Source organism: Meleagris gallopavo, chromosome 2 (assembly GCF_000146605.3).
Source record: "Meleagris gallopavo isolate NT-WF06-2002-E0010 breed Aviagen turkey brand Nicholas breeding stock chromosome 2, Turkey_5.1, whole genome shotgun sequence".
NCBI classification, from domain to species: domain Eukaryota; kingdom Metazoa; phylum Chordata; class Aves; order Galliformes; family Phasianidae; genus Meleagris; species Meleagris gallopavo.
Window position 1 is genome coordinate 103,516,566 of NC_015012.2, and position 23,964 is coordinate 103,540,529.

At 44.3% G+C, this 23,964-nt stretch overlaps 1 protein-coding gene across 15 annotated transcripts in view; it reads right to left on the reverse strand.

Moving 5' to 3' along the window:
* The window catches only part of DTNB (dystrobrevin beta), a 140,912-nt gene that overhangs the window by 57,981 nt on the left and 58,967 nt on the right, over positions 1-23,964 (reverse strand). For 13 of the 15 annotated variants that reach the window (XM_031552623.1, XM_031552628.1, XM_031552622.1 and 10 more), the window contains 2 exons: positions 16,473-16,550; positions 3,593-3,682 (listed from right to left, as the gene is read on the reverse strand). In XM_031552623.1, the coding sequence (XP_031408483.1) occupies positions 3,593-3,682; positions 16,473-16,550 (168 nt within the window). Of the gene's footprint in view, positions 1-3,592; positions 3,683-11,777; positions 16,289-16,472; positions 16,551-23,964 lie in introns of those variants that run through there. The other 2 variants (XM_019613340.2, XM_031552630.1) reach the window with 2 other exon arrangements.

Genomic DNA, 23,964 nt, shown 5'->3' on the forward strand with positions numbered 1-23,964 from the left:
AAAAAGCATTTTGCATTTGCTGTTAGACCAGAAGTACTGGTGCAGATTGGGAACACTGATGCAGCAGAATTTTGGAAAGGTAATGCTGGAGATTTCTGTGTCCTAAAAGCGTTGTGCCAAACCGGCAGCTTTGTGCTGGGTGCAGAGCACTGACAGTCAAACTGTAAGATCTCCCAATCCTTTGGAGACTCAGCCTGTTGATGACATCCTGGCAAAGCAGATGGAGAGGTCCAGTAACGGCATACTCATGCTCTGCTGCCAAAAACTAACACAGAAATGAGCCCAGACAGCCAAACCATTGGCTAGGTCTGAGGGATGAGTAAAGGACGTAAGAGAAGATGACAGGGCATGATGGCAGCTTGGTGATCTCAGGAATTCATGATGCAGAGACGTGGCAGAGGAGAACACACAAGGCTTGGTTTATTCTTCCAGCACTGAGTTGAAGGTGCAAAGAGTCAACTAGGATGAACTAGGTCCCAAGTTGTACCAGAGGAGGTTTTGGCTGGATCTCATGGAGAATTTCTTCATGCAGAGGGTGGTGAGTTGGAGCTGCCTATGGCAGTGGTGGGGTTCCCCCCTTGGAGGAACCAAAGAGATGTGTGGACGTGGCACTCAGGGACATAGCTTCACAGAATCACAGAATGGCTTGGGTTAGAAGGGTCCCCAAGGATCATCAAGTTTCAAATCCCCTGCCACAGGCAGAGACAACCTCCAGATCTGGTACTAGACCAGGCTGCCCAGGGCCCCATCCAACCCGGCCTTGAACGCCTCCAGGGATGGACGGGGCATCCACAGCCTCTCTGGGCAGCTGTTCCAGCACCTCACCACTCTCTTGATAAAGTACTTCCCCCCTGACATCCAATCTAAACTTTTCCTCTTTGAGCTTAAAACCATTCCCCCTTGTCCTGTCACTGTCTACCCTTGCAAAAAAATTGTTTCCCCTCCCCTCCTTTTTATAATACCCTTTTAAATACTGGAAGGCTGCAATGAGGTCTCCTTGCAGTATTCTCTACTCCAGGCTGAACAAGTCCAACTCCCACAGCCTGTCTTCGTAGGGGAGGTGCTCCAGCCCCCTGACCATCTTCGTGGCTCCTCTGGATCCTCTCCAACAGCTCCCTGTCTTTCTTGTACTGGGGGCGTCCAGACCTGGACGCAGACTGCAGATGGGGCCGTCACAAGAGCAGAATAGAGGGGGACAATCACCTCCCTGTCCCTGCTGGCCACCCCTCTTCTGATGGAGCCCAGGATACCAATTGCTTTCCAAGCTGCAAGGGCACACTGCTGGCTCATGTTAAGTTTTTCATCCACTGGGAAACCCGGGTCCTTCTCTGCAGGGCTGCTCTAAAGAAGTTCTTTTCCCAGTCTGTATTCATATCTGGGATTACTCTGACCCACTTGGGTGGCACTTGGTGCATCAGGCTGATGGTTACACTTCGTGATCTTGAAGGTCTCTTCTGACCTCAATGAACAGATGTATCTATGATTCCAACGGTGACCGAAGAGTAAAGATCTTGGGGACAGAATATCCTTAAGGAGAGTGATTTTCTCCTTGCACTCCGCCTTGAAGTCAGAAGCGCTGCAGACAATTGTAGTTTCAGGGTCAGGATTTTAAAGGAAATGAAATCAAACCATCTGAGCAGCTAATCAGCCATCTGTCCACCTTGGTCAACTGACCACAGGTGAAACACACAGATCTGGTGGCCAACTACTCTGCAGGAAATGCAGAGTACAGGATGCATAAAAATAATGAAACAGTAGGACTAAAAAAAAAAAGAAAAATATATTATTGTAAAATAAATGAAATCCACCGAGGTCTGTTTGCTCTAAGCCTTATGCAGCATGGGAAGATTTTCTGGTTGGAGAACGTTGGTGAATTATTCTTAATAAGATGAAAGAAGGCGAGTGATGGTCACTGCAGCTCGTCAAGACTGCTATACTTGCACTTGAGCTCTTTTGGCCAAAAAAGGGGAAATAAAAGATCAAAAGAAGTGACAATGGAGTACAGATTTCATCAGGAATGTGGGGAAGCATTCTCTCGTGCTGACTTGGAATACTCCCTTGCACAAAGAGAGTGAGATTTAAATTATTTTCTTCGCATTTGGCTCCTTCCAGGAGTGCACTGTTACTCTGGTAACCATACCAAAGGCATTTTTTAATTTAAAGACCTAAATGAGTGAAAATCTCAACTGCAGTGGGTTGCAACACAGCAGCTATTAGCCACATCCAATATTTCACCGTCGTATTCTGCAAGATGCAGTAACTTCTTTCTATCTTAAATCTGGTGATTGCAGTAATTCCTTTAGTTTATTGTCATGTGAACAATATTATGGGCTTTCAGTTCAGCAGACAACAGTGACTCACTGTCAAGAAACAAACTGACTTTCTCCAGAGATCTGGAAAGCCAGAATGCACTCCATAAATACGGCAGTGGAATACAAATTTCTACATGGCAGAGTGGTGAAATAAGGCTCTAAAAATGCTATCCATAGGATAACAACATGGAAAAAGCCCCGAATCACTAAACCTCCTATTCCCTTCCAGCACAATAACTCTTTCTCTGCAAAGGCAAAATTTAATTATGTCCAAAAGTGGAATATGGAAGCCCTCTGGCTATGTCCTGCGATGAAATGGGAGAACTTTGCTTTGGGGCTTTAGGGTAAGACTTTTCTACACAGATATGAAATATGAATGTGCACAAACACTAAAGTTGAAAAAAAAATTAAATGAATTCTTCAAAGCATTAACTTTCCTTGGAAGGGCACAAAAAGAATCACAGAATCACAGAATGGTTGGTTTGGAGAGGTCCTGAAAGATCACCTAGTTTCAATCCCCCCGCTATTGGCTGGGTGCCCCCACCAGACTAGGCTGCCCAGGATCCCATCTAGCCTGGCCTTGGGCACTTCCAGGGATGGGGCTCATGTGTGCCCCGTTTTTGAGCCTGTCCAGGACCCTCCGGATGGCCTCCCCCCTTCTCTTGTGTCAGCAGCACCACTCTGCCGGGTGTCATCTGCAAACTGCTGAGGGTGCACTCGATCCCATCGTCTATGCCACTATGCCATAAAGATGTTGAAGAGCACCAGTCCCAAGATGGACTCCTGGGGGACAGCACTCATCACAGCCTCTACCTGGACACAGAGCCATTGACAGCAACCATCTGCCTGTGATCATCCAATCAATTCTTTATCCAAATACTCCAGCCTTCAAATCTGCATCTCCCTTAGGTAGAGATAAGGATGTGGTGCAGGACCATGTTAAATGCCATGCACAGGTCTGGGTAGAGAACAACAGTTACCCTTCCTTTGTCCACCGATGATGTCACTCCATCACAGAAGGTTACCAGGTGGGTCAGGCACGAAGCCATGAAGCTGCTGTATTATGCAGCTCGCACTGATGAGACTGACAGAGGTTTAGCCCAGGTCAACAAAAGGTGCAACAGGCTGGGACATTATCTATGGCTGCACAAGGTATGCAGAGGGATAACCAAGAGGGAGAAGGAAGAGCAATTCGAGTTACAGAACAAGGTGGGCACAGTGGCCATAAGCTAGCTGTGAAAAACCTGAGGGTGGAAATGAGAAGCTCTCCTAGCACTAACCGTGCCCCGCGCTGCAGCCGGCTCACATAAGTTGCAATCAGTGCATGCTCATCAGCTAATTGGCCAGCAGCGTCCGCCTTGCACTGCAACCTGGTGATGGTGGAGGCAAAAAGAGCAAACAAAACACAAGGTGAATACAAAGCAAATAATTAATGGGTTTTAACAAAACAAACAGTTAAACATTGCAACAAACAGTTAAAAATTAAAACAGTTAAAAATTAAAACAAATAGATGAGTAATTAAAATGGTAAATATGAGTCACACGAAAAGGATACCTTGTGCAGTTAGAGATTAGAACAGGGAACCATTTGGGTGCCCCAGTGTGCAGCGCACGTGGTCACTGGTGATGCTTTCACCAGCACGGTGGTCTTCATGGAGCCGCTTTGGAATTTGCTTTGGAACCAAAACTGGGTGAGATGTTGCCTCTTGGGCTCTACGTAGAACTCATCCTACCGACTTGCTGCCAGCCCCAGGATAAGCCCAACCCCGCAGGGCTGCAGCTCTACAAGTGTGTGGAATGAGAACTGGAAGCGCCCAGCTTCTTTTTTTCTCATGCAACAAGAAGGCCAGCAAAGAGGCAAGGAGTGTGATAGAAAACAAAAAGATGCAGTGGCTGGTACCATGAAACCTACCACCTGTCAGGGGTTCCTTACATAATACAGTGTTTTTCTTTGAGTACATAAATAAATAAACCTATTACACTTCTGAATAATTTTATGAATAGAGATTGAGTGCAAGAAATATTTGTTGCAAGTACTCCCACGTGGATAACTGTATGCAGCCCAACGAATACGTGATGCTTTCCACCATAACAGCGGCATCTCAGAACCTCTGACAGAATACAGCAAAATGGTTATTTCTTTAGTCCCAGGCATTGCACACAAAATCAACAACCATTTTCATACACTGGAGCTTCCCCACAGGCAGGTGAGCAATGCCTGCAGACCCAACCTGCTGCCACGCCAATGTGTTGCTGTTATCTGAACATAACAGGCATTTCTTCCCAAAATAGAAGTGTACAAGACATTCCATTCTTCATTTCTGTGTCAGGTATTCAAGCTGCTCTTTCAACTTACAAACCGCAGTTAATTCCTTCTCCGCACATGTCCAGGAAGTATTTGTCTCTAAGCTTTATAAAAGCAGTATTTATTGCTTTCAGCATCAATATTCAGATGCTATGAAAGCAGAATTCTCATTTTCCAGACATACAGACTCTTTTCTTCTCTGCTACGTGCAGCAACACGTCAGAGGAGTCTGCCAGAAGCAGAGTGAGACCTCGTAAAAAGGAGGAAAGTGGAATTACCCACATCACCCCCTCTGGGCAACGAGCAACCTCTGTAATAATGGGTTTGTAACAAGAAAGAGACTTCACATTAACCACCGCACAGAGGAATTCTTAAGCAATCCACACTTTGTGAGGGCTGACTACAGCCAAGTGCTGAAAAGCTTTATTTTAGATGTGCACTATGGCTGGCACATTGCTGCAGCCACGAGAATTGAGATTCCGAGACCTTATTCATTACAACTCCACGCACGTGCTCCTGTGAAAAGAAAAAGCCTGGCAGAAATGACCACATTTTGAACTCCAAACAGCTATAGCGTTAATGATGATTAGCATTTCTGCTTCTGAAAGGAGGAAAAAAGAGAGTTAAATTAACATGAGACTGAACACTGTTCCTAGCATCTCTCTGATTCTTTTCATTTGCATTTAGAACTCACGGATTCATAGAATCAATAAGGCTGGAAAAGATCACCGGGTCCCCAAGTCCAACCCACCCCACCGTGCCCACTGCCCACCTCCCTCAGTGCCACATCCCCATGGTTCTGGAACACCTCCAGGGACGGTGACCCCACCACCTCCCTGGGCAGCTGTGCCACTGCAGCACCAGTCTTCCAGAGAAATACTTCCTTATATCCAACCTGAACCTCCCCTGGTGCTCCAGACCCTTCCTCAGCTTTGTTGCCCAACAAATGCATCACCACAATAAACAGATGCACCCTGGGAAGAATTGGTCACCGTGCTGGCAGGCAGTGCCAACTCCAGCACACAGATATCTTCTCGTCGAGGAGAACATCAACATGCAGTGGGCAGGAGGAAGCGTAGGGCTTAATGGCATCCTGTGGGTGGTGGTGATGGGTTGACAGTTGGATTGCATGATCCTAGAGATCTTGTCCAGCCTTAATGACTCTGTGATTCTCTGTGAATGTGCACGGTGGGGATGGTTTGATGGCTGGTCTCAGTGACCTTGGAGGTCTTGCCCAATGTTAACAATCTTCAGATTCTGTGAATGTAAAATTCTGTAGGTATGCATGTTGCTTTCGGAGAGCAGAAGTATTAAAATACAAAGCTAGTGCAAGTAATCCTGTGCTACAAAATGCACATACTTCAGATCTGGCTCAAACAAAAAGCACACAGCTTGTGCCCTCTCTCCTAGTACCTCACGCCGAATGCTGCCCTGTTTGCAGAGGGCACTCTGTGCCATCGCTCAGAGCATCTCCCTCACGATTGCACCAAGAAAGCAAATTCCAGTTCTGCTGACGTGCATCTTCCACTCTTGTTTCTGCAGAGCTTGTCTCTTCCTGAATTCAGCTCCTCAGGGAAAAGGCCTGAGATAGCTACAGACGAGCTTAATTCTTTGTAAACTTCATCAGTGTATCATCTCCTGAACGTCTGCACAGCAATCAGTGCCCATTCAGAGCAGCTGCAGCATGGTGGCTTGCAGCAAGGCAGCAGTGTGCATAGCACAGAGCAGCAGTGACACGTGACGGTGCTACTGACACACAGCACAATCATGGCACATACGCCTATTTCTCATAAACTGACTTCGTGCTGGCCTTGGTTAAGGTGTAGCATCATTGCTAAGCCCCTTGGCTGCCCCCTGCTCCCAGCAGGGCTGCTGTGTGTAGGAGGCTCGGCAGTGCTGATATCACTGGCGTTCAGGTGGGTGAGTGAACATAACCCTCAGCCTCTGCATTTCGGCTGTTTTGAGGCTGAAATCATCATAGAATCATTCAGGTGAGAAAAGACTGTTAAGATTATCAAGTCCAACCACCAGCCTAACACTACCAAGCCCGCCTTGGAAGCCTATGTGGTACTGCTGGTGAACGAGCACCGTGCTACAAAAAATGCTACAAATGCTCCAAAGAATTTCATTCCTTCAGATGACAAGGAGAAGAACAATCTCTGCTCGTCACGGCCCAGCTCTGCCCCTCTCTATCACCTCTGCCTCACCATGCCCATGGAGCCCCATGGAGCCACGGCACAGATTCTAGTCACCAGTAGTGGAACCCCAGGGATCTCCCATCGGTGCTGACTAAGTCCTGGCAAATTAGGGTGATTGGGATTTTGTTGAGGTCTCTGGCCTTGCTAAATGCAGTCCTGTTCCTTGCTTTTCTAGTCTCTGTTTTCAGTGACTCACTCATATGTCAAAAAGCAGCTCTGCAATAGCCCAAGCTAATAATGAATTTGACCAGAAGTTGCTAAATAAATTTAAGCAAAAAATAGGGAAATTAGGAAAATTAGGAAGGTACTCCAGCCCTGTAAAGCCAGGCTGATGGGCTTTGGATAGCCTTGGCTGGTAGGAGGAGGCCCTTGTTGGGACTGGATGGGCATTAGGGACCCTTCCAACCCAAACCACTCTGGAATTCTACTGCTAATGAACATGAGGTGAATGTCTGCTGTCCTGCTGGAGTCGTTTCATATAAAGCACCAAGGTTTGTTACTTCTACTGAATAAGATCAAAATGACTCTACAGCTTGCTGTTACTCCCTTCCACAAATGAGCACCTCACCAAGCCCTCACCATGGCTCTCCTACTGCTACAAACCCCAGTCATATTACTGGTTCTCATTTTTTGCAGTAATTTTGTTCATTTGCATTTGGCTGCTAATTCACCATAATTCCCCAGATACTTCTTAACAATAGGCCTGTCTTGTCAGCCATTCTCTTCTTATTCATGCATCTTATTTCATTTTCTGTCGCTTGAAGCTGTCTTTATCCATTTCACTCCACTGATTTACAGGGCCGTGCTGAATTAGAAGCTTGCCCTCTGAAGAATTTCCATGGTGTCAGTGGGAAATTTACGTACACGCGCTCCCTATTTCATCATGCGAGCTGTCAAGAAATGCACCGAGTAACGCCCAACACTGCACAGACCCCGTGGGATCCTTCCCGCCACGTGCTCTCCCTTCAGTAGGAAAATATTGATATTTTCTTTTTCTGACTGATTTTCCAACTGGCGTTGCACCCACTTAACAGTAGTTTCAACCAGTCCGCATTTACCTAGTTTATTTATGAAAATACCATATGGGATAGTGTCAAAAGCTTTATGAGTCAATGCATTTCAAATTAATGCTTCCCCCTCCTTCCTGAGGCCACCCACCCACCCAGAGCCATCCAATTTCCATTCTCTGACATGATTTGTTCCCAATATAGATGTGCCAACTATTTTTATTCCCCGGCTACATGAGTACGAGATGATTGTTTTATAATGTATTCAGAAACCCAAAGGTATTCCTTCTACCTTCAGCCACGCATTTCAACAAAAATACTTATTTACTTTACACAGCCCGAGTGCAAAGAAGCAGCAATGCCATCTCTTGGCACCACAAGGCCACCACTCCCCTTCTTTCACATTTTAATCATTAAAAAAACGGAATTGGATCAGCTCGTGTCGGCACGGCAGCCTCACTGCGAGCTCCTTTAAGGCCTGGTGTCAATTTTTCAGAAAAACTTCTTTAAGAATTAACTTTCTGTTGATCCTACCCTTTGATACACACCTACCAGATGTAGGCATCTACCATTTCTACCTCTTTCATGGCAACATTTTGGTATCTCCCAGGACTACATCTATCATTAACCGGGCCTGAGTTCAGACAGCAGTCAGACACCACCGAGGGCTCTTCTTGCTCTATTTTTGTAAAAAAAAAAATTAATATAAATCCGGTAGTAGAAACTCAAAGTTATGCTTTAAGCATAGAATCAATAAGGTTGGAAAAGACCTCTAAGATCCCCAACCCCAACTCACCCCCACCATGCCCACTGACCACGTCCCTCAGTGCCACATCGCCACAGCTCCTTCCAGGGACAGTGATCCCACCACCTCCCTGGGCAGCCTAGTTTGCTGGCTTTCAGAAGATGGCATCAAGGATAAAATGCCACCGGTTTGTCCCTAAATTAACCACAAGCTGTGACCGAATTCTTCAAAGTAGCATTAAGATGTAATCTTGCCGTCTGTTTTCTCACGCTTTTCCTATAACGACAGCCACCAGACACAACAATGGCTGACACTACGCAGAACAGCAGTCAAAGGCAGCAAGAAATAGAGTTAACTGGGCTACAAATAGAGTGAGCTGAGCTCCTTCTGGGGAAGAAGAGTAGTGTTTGATGACTGGAGTGCTGTTCTGCAGCTTTATAAGGGACTCCATAAATTACTGCAGTATTTAAATGGCGTCTTAAATTCATTTCTGTTCTAAAAACCTATGAGGAAATCCAAGTTAAATAGATGATCTATTAGAAATCCTGACATTTGCATGAAGAAATCCCTGCGAATTTCTAATATGATGGTTCACAAATTTGAAAATCTTACAAAATTGCTCACTGCTGCTCTGGCCACTTTGTAGTGAAGGAGCTTTGAGAAAGGGCTGTCAGGACATGATCTAGAGGGATCTCTTGTTTTCTGTCACGTTACTTTCCCCCATGATTGATTTGAATAGATGATAAGGTCAAAAAGGATAATTACCACCACTCTCTGCATAATAGAGAAATGAAATTTAGCACAGCAATTGCTGAATCAAAGCCATATTTCCAACTGACCTACAGCACACTGTTCAGACAGTGATGTCATCTGCCTTAAAGTCGGGGGGAACCACCATGCTGCCTGAAAACTGCAAACCACCTTTTAATTTCTTCAGACTACCATCAGCTCTTGTAGGCAGGAGAAACAATGGATGTATATCCAAGGTGAAAATCACACAACATTAATACGTAGGGAAACAGAACACAGCCCAACGATGCTCATCGTTAAGGCAGAGAATAGAGGGGGAAAAACAAAAGCATTATCTGGTAACACTTGAATTTAAAGCAAATAAAGGAAGGGATGAATAAACTGCCAGCAAAGTGATATCAGAAAGACAGCAGTGATGAAAGCTGTTTGAATATGGATGCTGCTGCTACGTTACCTAAAAAAAAAAAAGTCAAAATCTTAATGGGCCCAAGTACAGAAGTGCAAAAACCATGGACTGGAAGAAAAATAAAAACGTTAGTATGACTTGGATAAGGACCCAGAGAGGTGTGGGGTCTCCTCCTTGGGATCTCCCACAGCCCCTGGCTGTGGTGCTGAGCAGCCCGCTCTGAGCCAAGGGGTGAGCAGAGGGACCCCGGGTCATTGTGCCTAAAAATTAAGGCTGGTCAAAATGGAGGAAAAAAAGAAGTGAGGAGAAATGATGGATTTGAATGTGATGAGAAAGGTGATGGAGGACAAATGCGAATCCTCAGCTGGAGTGCAGTGCTCTGGATCTGCTCTGCCTGCTGGGTGCTCCCAGTTCCCTTCCTTCCAGCACGACACTGCTGTGTGGCAGCACTCAGACTGCAGTAACGTTACTGGAAAACCCATCTGGGCTGCAGGGGGGAAGAACTGACGGAGAAATATGACTTCACCAGCAGTATACATGATAAGCTGAAAAGTACTACTTGAGAAAGGAGAAAAGATGAAAGTAGCTGAGGTGAGAAGCAATGTAAATGAAGACCAAAGGTTTCACAACATAAGTAGGTTAGCAGGCACCATAAAGCAGCACCAGGATTAAGCACAGCTGTCTTCCTGCAGGTTTCAGTGCCTGTTCCCACACAGCAGTGCTTCCAAGTCCTGAGTTCTGCCCTACTTGCGTGCCAATAGTAAGAAACAGCCCTCATAGCTTGGGTCCACCACCAGGATTTCTTTTATATTTTATTCACACACTTTCCTCTTGATCTTGAATTTTATATTATACTCACTTATGTGTAGTGAATATATCTTCCAGTTATTTCCTTGCTGTTGCCTTTGGACCATTTCTTCCTTCCCATCAAACTCCCCACACTCAACTAATGCATCTTCCTCATAACCCACATCCCACAGTCACCCAGCTGCACCCAAAGGATTTTAAACCATGGGTTAAAAATAAATACATATAGGCACCTGGGTGTCGGTGTAAGTTTGAAATGCAGGACTTCTTGCTTGAAATTGTTGGACCAATTCATTGTGACAGCTCTTAGAATCACAGAATCATTTAGGTTGGAAAAGACCTCTATGATAACCAAGACCAACTCCAACCCATCCCACCATGCCCACTGACCACATTCCTTAGTGCCACAACGCCATCATTCCTGAACACCTTCAGGGATGGTGATTCCATCTCCTCTCTGGGCAGCCTGTATGAATGCCGAATCACTCTTTTGGAGAAGAATTTTTTCCTCATATCTACCTGAACCTCCTGCTGCAACGTGAGGCATTTTCATTCTAGATAGATCCACTTGTCCTCATCCTTTCTTTCTCTCTTGCATTGTGTTGTGAGGTAATGTCAAACTTTCATTGGGCAAGGTTTCAAGTGAGCTAGGACCTCCCTGGACTCTGAACAAAGATATTTTTACTCCTTTTCAGAAAGAAAACCTATTTTGGTATTATGTAGGTAGACAGAAGGTGTCATGGGTTGCATTATGAAGCACGGTGCATGCTTCACCCACACCTACCACAATCTGCCCACAATGCTGAACTCTGAAACAGAGTGGCCATATGCACAGTGCCTACTGGAGAAGATCCGAATGACTTCTGGCCCATGCTAGTTTGCAAAACGCACCCAGAGACTGTCAGTGGCAGTGAGACAGGGTCAAGATCAAGCCAGGAACCATGACTAAGTTCCAGGACACCAGCTCCTGACCCAGCGCTACCCCAGCCCCAGCAGTGCCTGCAGACTGTGAACTTCCTGAGGACAGAACTATGGCTAAAGAGGCTCTAGGATTTCTAGATTTCACACACGTCTAAGAAGCACGATATAGGAAAATGAATGTACTACACCTGTGTCAAAGAAAAATGGCAGAACGGACAAGAACAGTGGTCAGTCACTTTCAGGTGGAATTGGTGACTGGACAGCTAGAAGGAAATGTTGGAGAGATAAATGTGGCGTGGCAACAAAGGAGAAAAAAGGCACAGTGGAAGTTGTCAGAAGATAAATTAAGCTAGCCAAGCAAATAAACATCACTCTGGGTTACAGAACTAAAAAACACAAACAACAAGGGACAGCGTCAATGACACAGATATAAAATACATCAACGCAGAACTGACAGCACAGGAAGGTTTCTGGAGGTCTGACCAAAAAGCTGGAAAGTGCCCAGTCATGCAGGCACTGAAGGACAGGATAATCAGTGGCACCGGAGACAGTGAAGATAAACAAGGACAAACAAAATAAAGGCAGGAAGAGAGCGAGGGACCACAAAGAGCAGGTAGGCAGCGATCCTAGGAGAAGAGACTGCAGAACATCCAATGCACATCGTTAAACGGGCTGAGGGCTGGCGGCCTCTGGGAAGGGAACTGCTGATGGAAGAACAGTGCACATGGACCACAGCAGAAATAATCTATTCCTAAAATAATACAAAATAAATCAGCAAAAAAATATAACATATTTTGCAGGCTTGGCCTCATCTTACAGAGGAGGCGTAATCCTTTCATTTATTTAGAACGGTTCACTGGCTGTGAGGATCAGAGAAACACTGACTTTTGTTGTATCATAGGTCACAGATATAGGCAAGGTTGCATTCAAATTTTCCCTTTGTGAATGTTTCCTTCCCACATTTAAGACAATGCTATCAAATGTAAACATGCCGTTAAACCACTGATTTGAATTTGGAAATTTACATTCTGAGAGATGAAAAATAGCCAAATGGTAATATTAAATATTACATACCTAAATGTGAAAATGATCCAAAGCTGCAAGTGACCATCACTACTATTCCGCTCCCAGAACTTCCCTCTTACTAGGACAAACTTTCTCTGACCTCATTCTGTCTGCAGTATGTTACCAACTACAGAAAGCTCTTTGCAAAATACAGATACAGAAATCCTGGGATTGGCAGAAATTGCTGCCCCTCTGGATGCTTTCCCATTGAAAGCAGAGGATGAGGAGGGTGGAAGAGATAAAGGCTCCCTGAGATGCGCGCCGGGTGAGAGCAGCATTTGAGGAGGGCTGCTTTGGTTTGTTTGCGTTTCAATTTTTAGTTCATAAAAAAGCAAGTTCAGGCATTAAAATCCTGCTCTTTCAGCTCAGCCTTCTTCCCAACAAAGCAGCTGTCACACTGAAATTGTTTCCATGAAATAACAAAAGGACATTTCTACTTCCATTATGCCATGGTGGCATCTGCCACAAGTGGATTAAAACTCTAATGAGGCAGTTTTTCACTAATAATTTAGTACAAATCACAATTATGACTAAACTCTTATTAAGAATATTAGTAGGAAGCACAGGAAAAAGGTTTTTAAAACTATATTCATACATTTATCAGCATGGACTTCTACTGAGCACATTAAAATTCAGCTAAGAATGGCACTCAGCTTGCACCAAGCAGTCTCAGTGCCCCGATGTGTTCACTTCATGCTGCCAAGATGTGACAGTGTCTGCAGCTGGAGAAATGAGACCCTGAATTCAGTTGGTGATGTAGCCTCACATCAGGGATTAATCTAAACAACAGGAACTGTAATAAATCCTAGGGAAAACGTTCACAGAATCACGAAGGTTGGAAAAGACCTCCAAGATCATCAAGTCCAACCACCAACTCATCACCACCATGCCCACATTGGAATCAGACATATGTGAACTACAGAACAGAAATAGAAGAAATTTCCAAAGGGAAAAAAAAACATTTATCCTGCCTTCGCTCACTCTGTTACTAACTGTAAACACCTGTTACACGTTCCAGGTTTACAGAAAAGGAGAATACAAAGTCTCTGACTAACCAGATGATAAACGAATGGATGCTCCAATGTACTCTATGGTTCACCCAGTGCATTGGAACTCCCAAATATCAGAAATATTATACCATATATGGATGAGCATATGCTGAGATGAGCACGGAGTCTTTTTCAAGCTGAAGCAAGAGCCAAGTGTTTCAGCTGTGACGCTAAGGCCCCCAGATCTGCAGCCATCTAGTTTAACTGGCTGCATGCCGAGGTTATGCAGAAGCCTTGCAGAGATGGAAATGGTTTGGATACAATTCAGATACAGTCTGAATTGGCTTCCACTGATCATTCCTCACAGATCCTCATCTGAACAAGCAGAGAAGCTCTGGTGAAGACCTTCTTTCCTCATTATGATGTGATGATAACCAACCCAACCCTGATTAGACTCGGACAGGTGTACAGAGCCACCACAGTTTTGCAAAGAACAAAGGCATAGCAGAGGATGAATGTCAATACCTGATGTGAGATGGGTTTTGGTCCCACTGCAAGTCTCAGGTAGATCCCCAGGGGTTGTGGAGTGGTTATGGAGCACTGTGCTGAGGGCCTAAAAAGCTGAAATGATGGAGGCAAACATTGCTACTGCTTTTCCCCCCAGGTTTAGGAAAAGATAAATACCCTCACTCATTCTTTGGAATAAGTAAGTACAGGGAGAAGAAGCCTCTTCCCATGGACTCCTGCAGAACCTGCTAGATGAAGTAACCCATAATTCTGAAAGTGAGAATCCTTGAAGAAGGATGAGATGGGATCTTGGTAAAAAGGAAGGTATTAAAATGGCTATGGCAATCACAGAAGATGGCAGCTACCAAATATTTGCTGCCTGTGAGCTCTCACAATGCCTGACAGAAGATGATGCTTGAAAATGATTTATGGTTTTCTCACAATTGCCTCTGGACTGGCATAATGCCCTTCTGCACTTCAGCAAATGTCTTGCCTCTCAGAAAGAGCAAGCTGTGGACAAAGGATGACAATAACCATCATTCCATGGAATCTGGGAGTTTCTTTGGTGTTTATTCCCGTATCTTTTCTTAGCCTTTCCTGAGCATGGGATCTGTAAAGGATATGTGCAAGAGAGGTCTTCATCTTGAAAGGTCTCAGTGCAACCCTTGAATCACAGAGGGATTTTTATCCATTATCCAAAGCTCCACACCTTTAAATGGGAAGTCAGCTACAGTTACTTGTGTGTTTCTCAAAATACCCACTGTATTCAATCAACCAGTCTGTTGTAATAGCAGCAACAACCGTGCCAAGGACCTGTCCCAACAGCTATTACCTACTGGCCATGTTTCTGTTAACATCCACCTTGGTGCCTCGCTCACTGTGCTACATGCATTCAAGGCCCAAGTCAGCAAATAACCAATTCTTGTGAGAAACACTTTAAGCAAGTCCTGGTAGTTGGCGATGGCAGGGTGTGTAGAGGCAGATGGCATGCTGTCTATGTTCAAACCATTCTGATTCTCAAAGTTTTTATTTTTGAATTATCTTTGATCTACCTGACCTTGGACAGCAGGCAGCAACAGAGACCTTGCTCCTTTATAAAAACAAAAATGTTCAAAGCTGAAGTGTGTCTGAGCTGATGATTCTACCATGTCACAGCCCACAAAACCATAAAGGTTGGAAAAGGCCTCCAAGATCACCAAGTCTAACTGGCAGCCCATCCCCACCATGCTCACCGAACCATGCCTTCAACTCCCACATCTCCACAGTTCTTGAACATTTCCAGGGTTGCACAGGAACAAATTGTTAACGGGACTGCAGGCTTCCATGAGAAGAAATGGCATCTGCTGTGCCCACAGACCAGCACAGAAAACAGCCATGTACTGGGAAGATGTGAAGCCCAAACAGAGCCTAAATGTAAATACTGAAGGCCTTGACCAGGAGATTGCTTGTAAAAAGTGTCATGGTTGTGTTGTTGAAAGACAGCCTACATTAATATTCAGACTCAGCCTCTTCACTTCTAATTCAGCAAAAAGCAAATTTCAAGTCACAGAACGTACCACACACTGGATAGAGTTTGTAGTCACCCAACTGAGGGACTCAAGACGGTTTTAGAATTTTAACACAGCCACTTCAAAACTGCACATACAACTCACTTCATTTGTCTTGGAAACTGGAAGGAAATTATGTGGATCTGTGCTTAAGCCTTCTTGGGCTGCTAAAAGTGAGGGGTTTGGCTTGCCTCTTAAGTGACATTTTGTCACTGAAATGTGAGAACATTTTTTTCAGTTTTGTTTCTCATTCCCTGAAGGGAACATTTATTCATTTACAGCTTTGGGCCAGTGAAATCTTCAGCAGAACACCTTGCTATTTTCCCCTAACTTGACAAGAAAGAAAAGTGCAAATCCATGATTCAACGTTTCTGCATGTTTACAAGTGAGCATTCATGCAATAATTTACATAAATAAAAATAAGTATAACCCAACTTTAGCTCTACCTAAATGCTTTCAGTAGATATGGACAACTCAAAAGAACTTGGGTTGATGCAGAGAACGTGTTAACAAAGGTAATAAAGTAAACTTATTACATGAAATGTCTCAAGCAGAATTACTCTGCTTTGTGAGCAGTGCAGCCTATGATACAAGACCAGTCCTCCTCAGAACAGCTTTGAAAGTAATGCTCTATTTAATAACAACAACAAACATTTCTTTAGCAATGTTTGGATATTTCTTCAGTCACACTCATGTAGTGGCATCTATTTCAATAGAAGAAAATCACTCCTTAGAGGGAAAAAAAAAAAAGCAGCGTTGCAAACAATTCCTTCTTTAATGGATGCTGTATACACACTTTGAAGTAGAAGTGTTATTCAAAACACATTAGAAGAGCTCTAGTGATACAAAACCCGTGCTCTGTGTTTTTCACCTCTCTGAGAAGCAAACGACAAATGCTGCAGGGTACGCCTACCTCTTTGTTGGTGTCGGTGCTCCGGAGGACATGTGGGTCACCATGGCGTCATTCATGTTAGTCAGAGGTCGAGGGGGACTAAAATAGAAAGAGGAATTTGTTCCAGTTAGTGATTAAAAGAAATAAATTAGAAAACAAAACCAATAGTGGGAAAAAGGGCATCAGTGCTTTCAGTGACACTGTTCGGGCAAAAAGCAGCAGGATTTGCTTTGCACAAAGGTACTTGAAGAGTTTGGTCTGCTCTTCTCTATTCGTTTTCAGGATTTCTGCACTGCTTGAAAATGAAGGTGAAACATTTGTGATTACATAACTGATCTTTGGCACTGCCCAATTCTTCAAAGAGATGTAGGAGGACATTCAAGTTAGAGGAAATATCCGAAATGCCTACAGAGGTGAGGCACTGACTTGTTGCAATAAACCTTCTAACCTTCTAACAATGACTGCGTACACCTCCTGGTTGGGTTTTAGTTCTAGTGAGTTAAATCTAAGTTAGGTGGAGAAATCATGGAATCATTCAGGTTGGAAAAGACCTCTGAGATCCCCAAGTCCAACCCCAGCCCACCCCACCGTGCCCACTGCACACCTCCCTCAGTGCCACGTCCCCACGGTTCTGGAACACCTCCGTGGATGGTGACCCCACCACCTCCCTGGGCAGCTGTGCCACTGCAGCACTGCCCTTTATGAGAGCAAGTCTTCCCTACCATCCAGGCTGAGCCTCTGCTGGAGCAACATAGAGCCATTACCACTCGTCCTAAATCCAACAACTGTTTAACTATCAACTAGTAATGCTTGGGCTCAGGTCACTCTTTTAATAGGGATGGAATGAATAGGGATTACTGCATGACAGCTGTGACTCTTTTTTTTTTTTTTTTTGCTGTTTCCTTCAAATTGCATTTACTGTAATTATACACATACAAACTAAACAGAAATGGAGTCTTGAATACCTTTACTAACCTTATAGCTGAGTTTTGTTCTATAACCCAAACAGTCCTACACTATTAAGATTTGTAAGGGTACTGTGAGCCCTTCTGGTACTGCTCAGGGCCCCCCTTGCAGCCCAGGCTGTACTTCTTTGTGGAGAGAGAATTACAGAAAATTACAATGAAAACACAGCCAACCCAGCCAGGCAGGCACAAACCACAGGTACATATTAGATGCACAAAAATGTAAAAACACACTCAAATTAACTCACTTTACACTACAGAGAGTGGTTGACCTCTACCTATTATTATTCCATTTTACAGGCATGCTGACAGAAATTTAAAGGGACTTAAAAATAAACAGTTTTGTGGCTACCTACCTACATATATTTATGTAGGCAGAGGTTAACATAAAGCATTTCTAGGAGCGCAGCCAGCAGATGCTGTGGTCAAGTTCGTGATCCAAGAGAAATTTGCATGAGGTTAAACAGAGAGCTTGTAACAAAGGAGTAGCACCCGAATCCATATGGAAACCCAGTTCGGTTTACTAATTAAAACAAAACACCACTGTAAGTAATAAATAAGAATTGAATATCCTGAGTTGGACGGCACCCACAAGGACTAACTCCAATTCCTGATGGAACACAGTTGTACATAACTGTAAAAACAAAACCATCCCAGCTGGCATGTGAGTCCTTCCACTTCCCTCTATAAGGTGTCAGTTGGAAAAAGCAGTAAAACAAGACAGATTTCTTTTCCTGGGAACTATATTATTTCTTATACAGCAGGCTAGGAAAGGACAACTCATCATAACTCATTAGAACAAACAAGTGTTAACTCTGTTTTCTTAGTTCTTCCTATACTACTTCACACTTTTTAATTTTTTTCAGATAAGAAAGACGTTGACTACAAAATGCAATTTGATTTAATGAAATTCCTACTTTCTATTGCATGATATATCCACAGAAGCAAAGAAATAGCATTTCTTTGCTTAACAGCCATCAGAAGTCCTCTGGGACATCTCCACGAATAGCGCTGTGCAAACTAATCTCTTTCTATTACAATCTATCAGGAAGGATTCAAAGCAAAACCAGCATGACTTGCGTTCCTCATATCTCATTCTTGGAAGAACTGTGTCACTACATTATGATAATAGCACAATAATGCACCCACTCAGCTTTGTTTCTCAGGGAAGACCAAAGAGAATTTCTCCAAAGAACAGACATGGTTGAGGTTACCTACAGCAGGCACAACCCCAGCTCCCCATAAACACAAATGCTGTGATGGTTGAAGTGACACGAGCAAGGTTGTGCCCCCAGTACAGATTTCTTCTTTCCCACTGCTGCAGCTTTTGCTTCACTTGCACGTGTTGGTCATCTGCACATCACACTCTAATTGTCCAATTTACCATGCTAACAAAGGGCCAGGCTACATTTCAACAGAACCACAGAACCATTCAGGTTGGAAAAGACCTGTGAGATCCCCAAGCCCAACCCCAACCCACCCCACCATGCCCACTGTGTCCCTCGGTGCCACATCCCCACGGTTCTGGAACACCTCCAGGGTTGGTGACCCCACCACCTCCCTGGGCAGCTGTGCCACTGCAGCACTGCTCTTCCAGAGAAGAAAAGTTTCCTCATATCCAATCTGCATCGACCCTTTCCCACCATGCCCTCTCATAGAATCATTGAGATTGGAAACGACCTCTAAGATCACTGATAATTGATGATAATTCAAAAGCCAAAGGAGGACATATTCTTCCAGACTAGTGTATAAAGTAAGATTGTTGGCTGGTGTTCCTAGCTGACTGAAAACTCAACCAAGCAGTAGGAAAGAAGACAGGAACACAAACCGGCATTTGCCTGCAAATCTTCCATCTGTACGGAACTTCTGCTGCAAAGCTGGTTGTATTCAGTGCAGCAAGGACAGCGGGCTGCAGGAGAGCTGGATGCCTCCCCAGCAGGCACCATGCCAGGCACTGCAATGGGACAGGAGGGACAGCAAACAGATCACTCTGCTCGCTCCAGAAACCATCACCAGACCTCAGCAACTGAATGGAAGAGTGGAGGGGGGAGAGGGGGAACACAAAAGGAGCATCCTTCATCAGTGAGAGAGGATAAAGCAATTTTACTATATAGACACAGCACTCTGTAAGGATGTCATGAGCAATGCAATCGATAAATTTCCCTGTCAAACTGCAAATTCTCCAGCAATTAAAATAAAAATGCAAGTTGCCGAAGATGTGAAACATGGTCCCAAGCACATGGAAACTAATATGCAGCACTGTGGTTTGATTTAGAGCTCATTCCTTTATCTTCATTTATTCTTTGATATAACAGCTCTATGGCTTTTCAACACAAACCTGTTTGAGGAAGCAAGTTTGCTGATGATACCGAATTATGTGGAGTAGCAGATACAACAGAGGACAGATTGCCATTCAGAGACCTCGACAGGCTATAGAGATGGGCAAAGAACATCATGAAGTCCAACGAGGGCAAGTGTTGAGTCCTGCATCTTGGGGAAGAATAACTTCACCCATCAGTACAGGTTAACCTGCTGGAAAGAAGCTCTACGGAGAAGGACCTGGGTGCTCTGCTTGACCAATGGCTGATCAATGGCTGACCAATGGATGAACTAAAGTTGACCAAAGGTTGGCCATGAGCCAGCAGTGTGTTCTTATGGCCAAGAAGGCCAATGGGGCTCTGGAGTGCATTGTATAGAGCGTGGCCAGCGAGATGAGAGAGGGATCCTCCCTCTGCTCTGTCCTGGGGAGGCCAATTCTGGAGCACTGAGCCCAGTGCTGGTCCCTTCAATTCTATGATTCTGTATGAATCTGTGAAAATGATCCCAGACTCCTTCCTTAGACAATGTCTTACTAAACCTCTCTGCGCCTGAAGAATGCAACAATTACCTGAGAAACTTCTGGAAATTAATTGTGCCGGGCCTATGCTTGTTTCACAATCTGTCAGCCAGGACATCAGTGGGTTGCATCACACATCTGAGCACCTGATGGGAGAAATTTTCTCTCCAGCATTCCCTTTACTGAGCAAATTTGTTCTTCTATCTAAGAGGACAATTCTTTTAGTATTATTTGCTATATAAAGTTTCATCCTCTAATTACTCAGTAAGAAGGAAGAAATGAAAGAATGACTTCTTTTGAACCACGTATTATATGCAGCAAAGACCATAAAAAAGGCCTGTTATTTATTATTCAAATCCAAATAATGATCTCTTGCTACCTTCTGACTCTGCTTACGTGCTTGGCTAAGTAGAATATAAGATCGATACGACCGACTCAATAGCAAGCACTGAAGGCAGGCCAGTGAAGAAAAGGAAAACCTATTTAAAGATGCAATAGCTGGTAATGACAAGTGAAACTTCACAACAGAAAGCAAGGAAGAAGAACAGGAACAACTAAAAGCTGGAAAACATGTTTTCCACAGAGATCTCTCCAAACCTCCTACTTGAAGACAAATTTGTGGTGATTTGATGGCAACCTATGCATAAATTTGATTTATCTGTAATAAAACCAAGCAGCAGTACTCAAGCACAGATATATCAAAATCCAAGGGACAGACAGCAAAATGAACAAATCCTGCTTGGAAGTATCCTTGCAAATTTTAAGTAATGAGGGCAATAAAGCACACAAACCAATCTCATGACTGCGGCAAGTTCTTCCTGCTGGAAACATCAGTGCTTTTTACAAAATGCATGATTTCTTGTATTTTCTACTTTGCACAGGAAATAATTCAGAGAAATCTCCCAATCTCGGTTATATTTGTGGTTCTGGTTAGAGGACTGTGATGACTCATTGGGAAGTCACAAACTCTGAATTAGCAAATAATTGCAGTAGCATCTGTGCGTTTGTTTTCAGCTCTTTTGCCCCAAAATGTGAGGGGTAAAACTTCACAGCAGGATAAGTTTTGGAAACTTTTGGTTGTTGTATATTCATATACATGATTTCTTACAGTGCTTGGAGACAAATCTATCCTCCATAAGAAAAAGTTTGAAAGAGCTGCTCTGAAAACCAAGATATATAAACCAAGATCCCACAGTGAGAAAATGTTAAAAAGAGCTGAACTGTTAAAGTTCTGTTCCTGTTCTGGAACTCCTTCAGATTAGATTTCTTCAATTTCAAGTGAAAAGGACAAAGTGAGGGCAACAGCTGCATCAAGCTAACGGGAGGAAAAGACTGCATTAAAGAAGCGATCAAATGCAGCTGGAATTGCACTGGGGCTGTGGAACACAAGTGCAGCAGCAAAGCTGAAGGCACGCAGTTGTGATGAATAAGATGAGCACACGATATGCCCCAACCAACAGCCACAGTGGCAATCCACTGTTCAAAAGGAGTTTGCTTTTGTGCACTTCCCCTGCAGCTGTAGAATTGGGCAGAGGGGAACTGAATCTCAGTCAGTGCTCACCTCACCTTGACTCTAATCCGGTGCACATTCATCACAGGTTTGAGTTGGAAAGGACCCTTCAAGGTCATCTAATCCCACTCCCTGCAATGAATAGGGACACCTACAGCTCCACCAGATGCTCAAAGCCTCGTCCAGCCTGACCTTGGGTGTCTGCAGGGACATCCACCACCTCTCTGGGCAACCTGTGCCACTGGCACAGAATAACAGAATTATGAAGGTTGGAAAGGATCTCCAAGATCCCCAAATCCAACCCCAACCCACCCCACCGTGCCCACTGCCCACGTCCCTCAGTGCCACATCTCCACGTTCTTTGAACACCTCCAGGTTTGGTGACCCCACCACCTCCCTGGGCAGCTGTGCCACTGCATCACTGCTCTTTTGGAGGAGAGTTTTCTTCTAATATACAACCTGAGCTTCCCTGGCACTACTTAAGGCCATTACATCTTGCTCTCCCTTTATCATGAAAAAACTTTTTCCTTATGTCCAATGTAAATCTTTCCTCTTTTAGTTTGAAACCATTTCCCCTTGTCCTATCACAACAGACCCAGCTAAAGAGCTGGTCCTTTTTCTTTTTTTATCTCACCTGGGAGGCAAGAGGGCAGGCACAAGCTTCAGTTCTAACTTACCTTCTGACCTTATCTTTTCTTATCTTCAGATTGGATACCAGGAACAATTTCTTCTCATAAAGAGCAGTGCTGCAGTGGCACAACTCCCCAGGGAGGTGGTGGGGTCACCGTCCCTGAGGTGTTCCAGAACCGTGGGGATGTGGCACTGAGGGAGGTGGGGCAGAGGGCATGGTGGGATGGGTGGGGCTTGGGGATCTCAGAGGTCTTTTCCAAACTTTATGATTCTGTGATTCTATTCTACAATTTGAGATCCCCAATAAATTGAGCAAAACCCCCCAGCAGAGAGTTATCTGTTATTTCCACTGTAAAAGAAAAGAAAGAGGTTATTATCGAAGTGCACCTCGCTTACAGCAAAGAACGGGGATCTACTTGTTCCATTTGCTCTCTGCACAGATAACAGAGGAAAACAGACAGAGGAAACCTGCATTTATGGGGCAAAGCAGCTCTCTGCACAACTGAACCAAACTTGGGGATGGAAGCACACCTGTGGTTACCCCAAATGGCAAAGGATCAAAGTTGTCTGCAACCCTTTACCAGTTCTCTAAGGTATCCAGAAATACGGAAATAATCTTTCTAATTATTATCTTGTAATTAAAACAACAGAATGACAGCTCTCAGGTAGGCACTGAGCAGTGCCTTTGCACTTGGGATTGTGGGGAAGGCTGCGAGATGACTGTCAGCAGCTCCTCACCGCACTGTGAAAAAAGAGGAATTGTTTAAAAATAGCTGCCAACACTCCTGCAATGAGAGCACCAAGGGCACAGGCACCCGCGGGTGTGCTGAGCCAACGCTTTTCCTATAGGAAGAGAAGGAAACCGTAGGATGGCATCGGGTCTCACTGCTCCATCCCAGTGCAAATTAATGACTTTCGAAACAACAAAAAAATGTCCTGTGTAGATGACAGATTGATGGCTGCTTTGTTCTCTTTGTTATTTTAAACAGAAAATGGCCAAGTGCTGTTCTGATGCTATTCAAAGTGTTGGGGTTTTATTGTGTTTGTGATGAGGAATATGTTTTAAGCTAAGTTTTCTACATCATCATACGCAGCTTTTATGCCTCTTTAACTAATTTTGCACTGTGCACCGAGCAGCAATCCAGCCAAAAGCTGTCTTGTGGCAAAGCAAAGCACAAAACACAACAGAACTCCTTATAACACAGCAACAATTCAAGTTAAAGATGTATAATCCCCCCAGAATAGCAGTGTTGCCCTCAGGACACGCTGTGCACCTATTGTGTAGACAACGCGATATATACATAAACAGTGCAATATATGCATATACAGCACAATATAGACACACACAATGCAAGCTAGACACGTATAATGTAACATATACATTAACGACCCCAGGCTCATCACTGCATCAATTCATTGCCGCTAATTAGGAATATGCAAACTACTCACCACAACAAAGCATCGCTCTCAATTGTGCCGTTTGCCTCTCCGACGCCACGTTTTAGGCATTCTTGTCAATGTGCCACATTTTAGGACGGGTCCGTCTATGCCAGCTGTCACCCGGCGCTGCTC